The sequence below is a fragment of the Melospiza georgiana genome, chromosome 21, assembly GCF_028018845.1.
Source record: "Melospiza georgiana isolate bMelGeo1 chromosome 21, bMelGeo1.pri, whole genome shotgun sequence".
NCBI lineage: Eukaryota > Metazoa > Chordata > Aves > Passeriformes > Passerellidae > Melospiza > Melospiza georgiana.
In genome coordinates this window covers 11,427,592-11,439,358 of record NC_080450.1, presented here as the reverse complement: position 1 = coordinate 11,439,358, position 11,767 = coordinate 11,427,592, and the positions used below count along the sequence as shown (strand labels likewise).

General features: G+C 64.2%; 1 protein-coding gene across 1 annotated transcript; it reads right to left on the bottom strand.

The window, feature by feature from the left end:
- Positions 1–175: 175 nt before the first annotated feature.
- USP43 (ubiquitin specific peptidase 43) lies at positions 176–11,767 on the bottom strand. The gene is made up of 15 exons (XM_058039101.1): positions 11,399–11,767; positions 10,258–10,398; positions 8,298–8,398; positions 4,483–4,575; positions 4,179–4,314; positions 3,785–3,908; positions 3,150–3,312; positions 2,751–2,862; positions 2,495–2,598; positions 2,134–2,211; positions 1,929–2,058; positions 1,482–1,830; positions 1,086–1,226; positions 696–806; positions 176–624 (listed from the first exon to the last, which is right to left on the bottom strand). The coding sequence occupies exons 1-15, from the start codon at positions 11,765–11,767 to the stop codon at positions 176–178; spliced, it is 2,601 nt and encodes an 866-aa protein (XP_057895084.1).

Sequence of the window (11,767 nt, the reverse complement as noted above, 5' to 3'; positions counted from 1 at the left end):
CAGCTCAGAAGTCCCTGGGCTGGGAGCCCCCAGGTCGGGACAACCCCAGTCAGGACGTTCCTGGTTTTGGATCCCTGGTTCAGGCACCCTTGTGGTGAGACACCCCTGTTGGGGAGCTCCCCGATCCGTTCAGGACCTGCTGTACATCTGCTGGGGTGGTGCTCCCATCCCTGGCTCAGAAGCTGGACTCGGGCACGGCCGAGGGCCGCAGGGGCCCAGGGGGCTGCCGGCCCCGCTGCAGGGTGGCCCCGGGGGGAGCGCGGGCCAGGGGCGGCCCCGCCGCGGCCCTGCCCAGCGAGGCGGATCTGCGCAGCGCCCCCTCGGCCCGGGGGGGCAGGCTGGCCGAGCTCCGCGACCGCCCCAGCGCCGAGGGGCCGGGGGGGCAGCGGCCCGGGGGCACAGCCGCGTCCCCCCGCGGCCCCGCGGCCCCGGGGCTGCTGCCGGCTCCCGGCGGCGGCCGGCGCGGGGTCCCCTCGGCGCTGGCGGCCCGGCGGAGCCGGCGGGGGGCGCGGGGGGCGCCCGGCTCCCCCTGTCCCGCGGGTCCGGCGGGGACGGTCCGGACGCTGAGGCTGCGACCGTGCAGCCCCTGCAGGCCCCGCACCGAGGGCCGCGCCTCGAACCCGCCTGCGGGGAAAGCACGGTCAGGGCGGGCGGGGGGCGCGGCGGGCACCGGGGGCCGGCATCCTGAGTCTCACCGTTCTCCGGGGCGGCGACGGAGCCCGAAGGGTCGGGGTCGGTGCGGGGGTCGGCGCGGGGCTCGGAGGCGGCCAGGCGGAACACCCAGTGCCCCGCGGCGGCGGCGGAGCCTGCGGGGAGCGGGGCGTGGGCCGGGGGCACCGAGCGGGGGGACCCAGCGCGGGGAGCGGGGCGTGGGCCGGGGTAGCACAGGATGGGCTGGGGGTGAACCGGGGATGGGACAGGGTGGGCTGAGGGTGCTCACACGCGAAGGGATGGCGCAGCAGGTCTGTGTGCAAACGTGTGCAGGGGGCAGAGGCAGGCGTGTGCACCCGGGTGTGGGTCACACGTGGGGCTGTGTGTGAGCACGCAGCAGTGCCAGGGTGTGGGAGCAGGGATCTGGGGCTCACCCGAGCCGGAGCCGGCGGCGCGGCGGCGCTGGTAGAACAGGATGTAGGCGCTGCGGGTGCTCACCTCGGCCTCGCGCACCCACTCCACCCGGCTGTCGTCGTAGCTGTACCAGCGCCCGTCCAGGGCGTTGCAGCAGAACGCTGGGGGCGAGGGGACACGGGGTGAGCGGGGACAGGGGCTCTGTCCCTGGATGCCCCCAGCCCCAGGGTGCAGAGGGGACCAGGAGCCCTATGGTGCAGGGACACACCAAGGGTGACCATGCACCATGCTGGGGGACACATGCCGGTGCCATGAGGTGGCTGGAATGCCATCCTGAATGTCCCCTGCCCCCCGGTTCCCCTCTGCCCTGCCCCATGGCACCCCCATTACACCCCTGTCCCCGCGTCCCCGCTCACCGGTGTAGTGGCCGCCCTGCATGCTGCCATGGTGGTTGCAGACGGCGTACAGGTCGTACAGGTGGTCGCGGGGGCAGCCCGGGGGCAGGCACAGGGTGGGCTGCCAGGGCACCCAGCGCCCCAGGAGCTGCCCCCCGGGCTGGCCCCGCTGTGCCACGTGCGGGGCCATGTCCAGCCCCCGCAGCGGGAACCTCACCAGCGTGGTGAGCTTGTGCCGCTGCTCGGCCACCTGCCGGAAGCGCTTCAGGTGGATGATGAGGATGTCGGGCAGCGTCCACAGGCTGAGCTTCACCGTGCCCTGCTGGGGCACCTTGCAGTGCGGGCAGCGCCAGGCATCGTCCGGGGCCAGCTGGGGACACCACGTCATGGCCACCTCCCTCCCTGTCACCCCCGGCAGCTCCACAGCCACCCCCAGCACTGCAGCCCCTGTGCTGGAGGTGCCCGTACCTGCTCCTCCTTGGTGTAGAGCTGGAAGCATTCATCCAGGGTGCAGCTGTGCTGCTGCCCATGCACCTGCTGCTGCCGTCTCACGCTCTCTGCATCCTGCACCACCTCCTCCTGGATGCTCCCAAACAGCCTGGGGGGGACACGTCACCACTGAGGGTGACTCCAATGCCAGGGTGTCCCCTCAGCCCGGGCACAGGGGACTTACCGCTCTTTGGTGCTCATGTCCCACTCCACCGTCAGCCTGACGTGGGGAGGGCCCCCGGCCCCGCACAGCTGCAGGGCCCTGAGGGGAGGACAGGGTGAGATGTCCCCAGAACCCCTGTCCCCATGGTGGCAGGCAGGGACAGCCAGCACCTCCCACACTGGGAACACTGGGCTGGGGACCCAGTGCTGGGGCAGCAGAGTGACCACACTGTGGCCACCCAAAGTGTCACCACTGGGCACCCATGGTGACAACACAGCCATGCACAGGGACCCTCTGATGGCCCACTCATGGTGATGCCACTAACCACCCCCAGGGGTTGAGGGGACATCCTGGGGACAGTCCTGTCCCTGTCGCCCCTTACCTGTCGATGGCAGGGTGGCAGAGAGGATGAGGATCCTGAGGGGACAGGTAGGTGCAGGGGGCCGAGCCCCCGGCCAGGCGGATCCGGAAAAGGGCTCCTGTGCCCTGTGAGGGGAGAGGGGGCTGTGGGGCCACCAGGGGACAGGGATCCCTTGCCCAGCAGCAGCACCTGGCCAAGCCAGGCCTTGGCACACGGGGCAAACACAGCCCCCGAATTTGGATGGCTTTGAGGGCACAGGGCTGTTCCCTGGGCTCACCTGTGGCCGGACATCTCCCCGCAGGACCCCCCTCAGCTGGGCCAGGATGTTCTGCTGCAGCTGCTCCCAGGAGACGCCGCGCTCCTCCCGCAGCACCAGCGGCGGCCCGAACCTGGGCACAGGCAGCAGGGACACGGGCTGGGTGTCACATGGGTGAGGAGGGGGTGGGACAGGGTGGCAGGCGGGTGACAGGTGGGTAGCAGGCAGGTGGCAGGACAGTGTGGCAGGCAGGTGGCAGGCAGGGGGCAGGTGGGTAGCAGGCAGGTGGCAGGACAGGGTGGCAGGCAGGTGGCAGGGAGGTGGCAGGACAGGGTGACAAGCAGGTGGCAGGCAGGGGGCAGGTGGGTGGCAGGCAGGTGGCAGGCAGGGGGCAGGTGGGTGGCAGGCAGGTGGGGGTACCTGGCGAGCTGTGGCCCCGTGCCCGCTGTGTTGCAGAGCAGCAGCAGGATGCGGCCGCCGGGCGCGCGGTGCAGGCAGTCGGAGGAGCGGGCAGCGCTGGACAGCAAGCGCGGCCCCTCCGGCCGTGGCACCGCGGGGGACGTGGGGAGGCTGCGTGGACACCCTGCGGAATGAGGGAAACGAGGGGCTCTTGTTAGCAGTGGGTTAATTATTGCCACAGCCCTGCCTAGCACCGCCGTTCACACCAATCCCAGCAGAGAGGACACAGCTCCCACCAATCCCAGCCAAAGAGATCCATTTCCCACTAATTCTGACAGAAACTGCCTCCCCTATTCCCGATGGGGCGCAGCTGCCTCTGACCAATCACAGCAGGGAGGATCCACTGCCCCACCAATGCCAATGAGGGGATCCATCACCTCCCACCAATCACAGTGAGGGATCCACTCCCTCCCACCAATCACAGTGAGGGATCCACTCCCTCCCACCAATCACAGTGAGGGATCCACGGCCTCCCGCCAATCACAGGGTCGTTCCCGCCCCCCGCCCAGCGCCAATCCTAGCACAGCCCGGGAGCTCCCAGCCAATGGGCGCGGGTCGGGCCGGCAGCCGCAGCCAATGGCAGCGCGCGGCGGTACCTGCGCGGCGGGCGGGCGGCGGCTGGAAGGCGTAGACGGGCGCGGCCTCGCCGGCCGCCCGCAGCGCCTCGGGGTCGGACAGCGAGCGCAGGAGGCCCCGCGGGGACACCTCGGCCAGGATCACCTGCGGGACGGGCGTTCAGCAGCACCGCCCGGGCCGGCCCCAAGCCCCGCTCCTCGCTCCCCTCCCCACTCCCCGCCTCCGCGCTCCCCGCCCCGCTTCCTCCTCCCCGATCCGCTCCGCTCTCCGCTCCGCTCCGCTCCCCGTTCCCCGCTCTGCTCCCCGCGCTGCTCCCCGCGCTCCGCTCCCCTCCCCGCTCCGCGCTCCCCTCCCCGCCCCGCTCCGCTCCCCGTTCCCCGCTCCGCTCCCCGGACCCCGCTCCCCGCCCGTTACCTGCTCGGCGGGGACGCGGCCCTCCCGCGCCACCATCTCCCGCAGGTCGGCCACGGTGCCCAGCAGCGGCACGGCCAGGCCCACCCGCACGAAGCGCCAGCGCTCGCACTGCAGCACCAGCGTGACGTTCAGAGCCCTGGGGACACGGCGGGGACACGGCTCAGCACCGCCTGGCAGCCCCGCATGGCACACACCCACCGGGCACCGCTGCCGCCTGCCCCGGGGCTGCCGCCGCCTCCGCGTTCGTTATTTACCCCCAAAAATGCAAATTGCTGTGCTCGGAACAGCCGTCCTGCGGGCTCACCTGGTCTGGCGCAGCGGGATGGGCAGCGAGATGCACAGGAAGGGGTCGAAGGTGTTGCTCTGCTTCAGGCAGTGAGGGCACGTCAGGGAGGACCTGGCAGATGGATGGGCAGCGTCAGCACAGCGGGCACGGCCCCCGAGAGCCCACCCTGGGGCTGATCCCAGGTACCACAGCCCAAATCCACCACCCCAGGTACCACACCCCAAATCCATCATATCAGGTACCACACCCCAAATCCACCATCCCTGGTACCACACCCCAAATCCACCATCCCTGGTACCACACCCCAAATCCTCCATCCCAGGCACCACACCCCAAATCCATCATCCCAGCAACCACACCCCAAATCCACCATCCCAGCAACCACACCCCAAATCCACCATCCCTGGTACCACACCCAAATCCACCATCTCAGGTACCACACCCCAAATCCACCAGCCCAAGTACCACACCCCAAATCCATCATCCCAGGTACCACACCCCAAATCCACCAGCCCAAGTACCACAGCCCAAATCCACCATCCCAGGTACCACACCCCAAATCCACCATCCCAGGTACCACACCCCAAATCCACCATCCCTGGTACCACACCTCAAATCCTCCATCCCAGGCACCACACCCCAAATCCATCATCCCAGGTACCACACCCCAAATCCATCATCCCAGCAACCACACCCCAAATCCACCATCCCAGGTACCACACCCCAAATCCATCATCCCAGGTACCACACCCCAAATCCATCATCCCAGCAACCACACCCCAAATCCACCATCCCAGGTACCACACCCCAAATCCACCATCCCTGGTACCACACCCCAAATCCACCATCCCAGGTACCACACCCCAAATCCATCGTCCCAGGTACCACAGCCCAAATCCACCAGCCCAGCAACCACACCCCAAATCCATCATCCCAGCTACCACACCCCAAATCCACCATCCCAGGTACCACACCCCAAATCCATCATCCCTGGTACCACACCCCAAATCCACCAGCCCAGGAACCACACCCCAAATCCTCCATCCCAGCAACCACACCCCAAATCCATCGTCCCAGGTACCACACCCCAAATCCACCATCCCAGGTACCACACCCCAAATCCATCATCCCAGGAACCACAGCCCAAATCCATCATCCCAGGTACCACACCCCAAATCCATCATCCCTGGTACCACACCCCAAATCCATCATCCCAGCAACCACACCCCAAATCCACCAGCCCAGCAACCACAGCCCAAATCCACCAGCCCAGGAACCACACCCCAAATCCATCATCCCAGGTACCACACACCACATCCATCATCCCTGGTACCAACAACCACCTACTACTGATTCTTCTTAATTTGTTTGTTTTGTTGTTTTTTGTTTGGTTTGGTTTTATTTTTGGGGGGGTTGTTTTGTTTGTTTGTTTCTAATTTCTTTTTTCCCCCTGCCTTTTTGTTCAACAGAAAGGGGAAAAATGAATTAAAATCCAAAGCAAAATCCCAAGTCCTCTTTATTTGTCACCTTGAAAAGCCACTGAGCTCCTGGGAAACAGCCACAGGAATTAATAATCCTTTAGCGCACAGACGGCTCTGGCACGTGGAACGGGGATAATTAAAGTGCCTTTTGCATATATAGGACGAGGGATTAATTGAGAGAGGAGGAGGGCTTGTGATGCCAGATGTGTGCCCTGCTGCCTGCGGTGTCGTGGCTTGGGGACAGGGTGGCCTGAGCATCCCACGAGTGCCAGGCTGGTGAAGGTGTGGGGTGTCCCATAGCGGGGCACCCTCGTGCTGGGGCTCTGGGGTAATCCCGAGTCCTGTGGCAGAGGCGCAGCTGTGGGCAGGGACACCACCATGGGCAGGGACAGCACCATGGGCAGCGACACTGCCATCGGAGCAGGTCACTCCAGCCCTGTCCAACATGGCCATGGACACTTTCACCTGCTTGTAGGGGAAGAAGCTGCCCTGGCTGGGGTGGGTGGGATGGAAGGATGGATGGATGGATGGATGATGGATGGATGGATGGATGGATGGATGGATGGATGGATGGATGGATGGATGGATGATGGATGGATGGATGGATGGATGGATGGATGGATGGATGGATGGATGGATGATGGATGGATGGATGGATGGATGGATGGATGGATGGATGGATGGATGGATGGATGGATGGATGGATGATGGATGGATGGATGATGGATGGATGATGGATGGATGGATGGATGGATGATGGATGGATGGATGGATGATGGAATGATGGATGGATGGATGGATGATGGATGGATGGATGATGGATGGATGATGGATGGATGGATGGATGGATGGATGGATGGATGGATGGATGGAAGATGGATGGATGGATGGATGGATGGATGGATGGATGGATGGATGGATGGATGATGGATGGATGGATGATGGATGGATGGATGGATGGATGGATGGATGGATGGATGGATGATGGATGGATGGATGGATGATGGACGGATGGACGGATGGATGGATGGATGGATGGATGGATGGATGGATGATGGATGGATGGATGGATGGATGGATGGATGGATGGATGGATGGATGATGGATGGATGATGGATGGATGGATGGATGATGGATGGATGATGGATGGATGGATGGATGGATGATGGATGGATGGATGGATGATGGAATGATGGATGGATGGATGGATGGATGGATGGATGGATGGATGGATGATGGATGGATGGATGGATGGATGGATGGATGGATGATGGATGGATGGATGGATGATGGACGGATGGACGGATGGATGGATGGATGGATGGATGGATGGATGGATGATGGATGGATGGATGGATGGATGGATGGATGGATGGATGGATGGAAGATGGATGGATGATGGATGGATGGATGGATGATGGATGGATGGATGGATGGATGGATGGATGGATGGATGGATGGATGATGGATGGATGGATGGATGATGGATGGAAGATGGATGGATGGATGGATGGATGGATGGATGGATGGAAGATGGATGGATGGATGGATGGATGATGGAATGATGGATGGATGGATGGATGGATGGATGGATGGATGGATGGATGATGGATGGATGGATGGATGGATGGATGGATGGATGGATGGAGGGATGGATGTTGGATGGATGGATGGATGGATGGATGATGGATGGATGGGGGATGGATGGATGGATGGATGGATGGATGGATGGATGGATGGATGATGGATGGATGATGGATGGATGATGGATGGATGAATGGATGATGGATGGATGGAGGGATGGATGTTGGATGGATGGATGGATGGATGATGGATGATGGATGGATGGATGGATGGATGGATGGATGGATGGATGGATGGATGGATGGATGTTGGATGGATGGATGGATGGATGGATGGATGGATGATGGATGGATGGATGGATGGATGGATGGATGGATGGATGGATGTTGGATGGATGGATGGATGGATGGATGGATGGGGATGGATGGATGGATGATGGATGGATGATGGATGGATGATGGATGGATGAATGGATGATGGATGGATGGAGGGATGGATGTTGGATGGATGGATGGATGGATGATGGATGATGGATGGATGGATGGATGGATGGATGGATGGATGGATGGATGGATGTTGGATGGATGGATGGATGGATGGATGGATGGATGGGGATGGATGGATGGATGGATGGATGGATGGATGGATGGATGGATGGATGGATGGATGGAGATCCTCCCCATTTCATGCCTTCCCTGGGCTCACAGTGCCCACCCAGGGCTCACAGAAGGGCAAAGCCTCCTGTGGCAGGATCTGTGCCCCACTGACCTGTACTGGGCCTGGAAGTGGCTCTGCACGAAGCTCTGCCCACGGGGGTGCTGGGTGCCAGGGGGGGACCTGCTGGCACAACTGCTTCCGTCCTTGCCAGGCTGCAGGGGCAAGAGACAAGTGATGAGTGAGGTGACAGGGTGAGGGCATGTCCTTCAGGGCTCAGGGACACGTCCTAGGGAACCAAGCCCAGCTTTGGTGTCCCTATGGCACGAGGATGGGCTCAAGGTGATGCCAAAGAGACTCTGGCACCTGCCTGCCTGGCACTGCTGCACCCTCCAGGCAGTGTCAGTAAAAACCCTGGGCTGTTCTGGGGTAAGACAGTGACTTTCTGGTGTCTCAATGAGTAAGACTGAAAATCACTGAGGATTTTGGCTGAGAGGTGGATTTTCCTCAATGCCATCTGCTGGCATCAGGTCCTGCTGAGGCTGACGTGTCCTGACGGTCTGCCTGGCACTGGGGTCCATCTGGTGTGGCTGAGAGGGGACCTGGATGGTGTCTGTGCCCTACAGGGCCCCCAGAATTCCCCAAAAACCCAAGGGGTGCCTCCTCCTCCTGCCTTCCTGGCAGCCAAGCCTTGGTGCCCACTTTGGTCCCCCCTCACCCCAGACACTTATTGGGGGTCCCACCCCTGCCAGGCATCCCTCCCCAAGGACAGGGGCATGTGGGTGACACTCGGCTGGCATCACCAAAAGGAGCCAAAACTGGGGGATGGCAGGCAAAACCACAGGTGCTGAGGGACACACCAAGGGTCCCCTCCCGAGAGCCAGGTGGCACAGCCTCCAGGTGGCACAGCCTCCAGGTGGCACAGCCGGTGTCACACCACAGCTCATGGCACACGTGGGCACCTGACATTTAACGGGAGCTGCCAGGCTTTCCCAAAAAGCCTGAGGTGTCCAAATGTGCCAGGGAAGGTGGCAGGGCTGAGGGCAGCTCAGGTCAGGGCAGGGATGGTTGCAGGGCCCTGGCCAGGCAGTGAAGGCTCTCCAGAGACGCTGGAGATGGGCACCACAGCCAGGCTGTCCCTGAGCTACAGAGCTGGGCTGGAGGCTGGGCTGGGGGTCACCCCAAAGTGGGGACAGCTCAGTGCTGGGCTGGGGGTCACCCCAAAGCAGGGACAGCTCACTGCTGGGCCAGGAGTCACCCCCAGAGCAGGGACAGCTCAGTGCTGGGCTGGGGGTCACCCCAAAGCAGGGAGAGCTCAGTGCTGGGCTGGGGGTCACCCCAAAGTGGGGACAGCTCAGTGCTGGGTTGGGGGTCACCCCAAAGTGGGGACAGCTCAGTGCTGGGTTGGGGGTCACCCCCAGAGGAGGGGCAGCTCAGTCCTGGGCCAGGTGTCACCCCCAAAGCAGGGAGAGCTCAGTGCTGGGCCGGGTGTCACCCCCAGAGTGGGGACAGCTCAGTGCTGGGCCAGGTGTCACCCCAAAGCAGGGAGAGCTCAGTGCTGGGCTGAGCTCACGGGTCAAACAGCAACAGCTCAAATCCATCTCCTGCAACAGGCGGCGCCCGGCGGGCAGCAGCAGGCGGGGAAGGAGCTGGGAAGGAGCAGGGAAGGAGTGGGAAGGAGGCGGCAGGAGGAGGCAGGGAGGGCCAGGGCCAGGGCCAGGGCAATGCCTGAGCGCAGATGGATTGAGGAAGACTTAATTACTCATTTTGCCAGCAGCAAAGCCGCCGAGCTGTAATTACAGCGGGCTTAGCTGGAGGCAGGGAGAGACGGGGGGGCTGCATCTCCTCCTCATCCAAGGACCAGGATGCTCCCAGAGCCGGGATGCTCAGCTGGATGGCTCCTGCCGACATCCTCCATTCTCCCAGCACTCCAACCCCTGCCAGTCTCGGCTCCCACCTCGAACCACAGCATCCCTGTCCCCTCCGGGGCGGGGCCCAGCTCCATCCGCCGCCTGGCACCGCATCCCGGTGTCCCCAGGGTCCAGAACGCCCCTCCCGAGCCGGGGGCACCCACCTGCGCGGGGCCGCGGCTCTGCTGGGCCGGGGAGGCGGCGCCCAGGTCCTCGTGCATTCGGTCCAGCAGCCAGAGCAGGAACTCGAGCGCGTCGTGCTGAGCATTGCCCCGGAACTGCGAGCTGTGCTTGGAGACGATGTTCTGCACGACATGGGTGGGGCGGGCGCTGGTCAACGGGTCCATGCTCAGCACCCACCCCAAAACCACCCCTGCTCCATCCCCGCAACAGCCGCTGCCCTGTCCTGTCTCTGCAGGGACATCTCGGCCACCCCGGGGCCAGCAGAGTAGGGGGGACAGAGACAGAGGCTCTGTGGTGCCCCAGCTTCCAGCGGCCAGGAGGGGACACAGGGAAAACCGCAATGAGGCCCAGATGGGCAGGTCCAGCCATGGGGACCCTCGGGTCCCACCTGCCACGAGCGCTCCGATGGCACCAAGCCCGAGTAGCCCATGCCAGGGCGGGGCTCGGCTGCCCGGGAGCTCCCCCGGGCACTTTGCAAAGTTCAGTTTCTTGGCAGCACGGAGGAAATGTCACTCGGGCAGGGGACACGTGTCCCTGAGCGCGGGGAGCTGTGATGCCAGGCTGGCCGGGCTGCGGTGCCCGTGGCACCCTGTCCCCTGGATGCCCCTGACACCCTGTCCCCTGGCACACTGGCAGAGGTGTGACACACCCAGGGACAGAGCCCGAGGCCACTGAATTTGGCTCCTAGGACAACATCCTGCCTTCCCCGTGATCCCAGCCGGCTCCAGCTCAGCCTCAGGGCTCTGGGCACGGCCGGGCTGGCAGCTCGCCCACCCCGGAGGCTCCGGGGACAGGGGCCAGGCCAGAGGGAGGTGACAGCAACAGGGCCGGGGGTGTCCGGCAAGGCAGGGTCCAGCGGGAGGGTGAGGCGGGGGAGCAGCTGATGTGAGCTGGGAGGGGTGGCAGGGGTTTGGGGGGTGGTTAGGAAGGGTGTCAGTGGGTTCGGGGGACTGGAAAGGGTGTCAGGGGGTTCAGGGGGTTAGAAATGGTGTCAGTGGATTCGGGGGGCTGGAGGAAGCAGTGAGCGGCCGCGCCGGTGCTGTGAGCGGCCGTGCCGGTGCCGCTGGGGATGCCGCTGGGGCCGGGGTGAGCCGGGGCCGCGGGGCGGGGGCTGCTCGGTACCTTGAACTCGGCGGAGAGCTGCGGGGTGTACTCGCGGGTCCAGAGCGCCCGGACCAGGGCCGCCAGCCGGTGCGTGACCTCTCCGCGGGCGCGGTACCGGCCCAGCGCCAGGCGCTCGGCCAGCGGCGCCGTGTTGCTCAGGCACTGCACCACGGCGTTCATGAAGCAGGTGTTGCCGTGGTTCCGCAGCCCCTGCGCGCCCGGCGGCCGCTCCGCGCCGCCCGCTCCCGCCTCGCCCGCTCCCGCCTCGCCCCCCGGGGCCGCCGCCGGGGCCGCCCCGCCGAGCCGCCGCCGCGAGCCCCCCCGGAACCCGCCCTCGTCATCCTCGGGGGCGGCGCGGCGGCCCCCGCGGCCCCCGGCCAGGCGCAT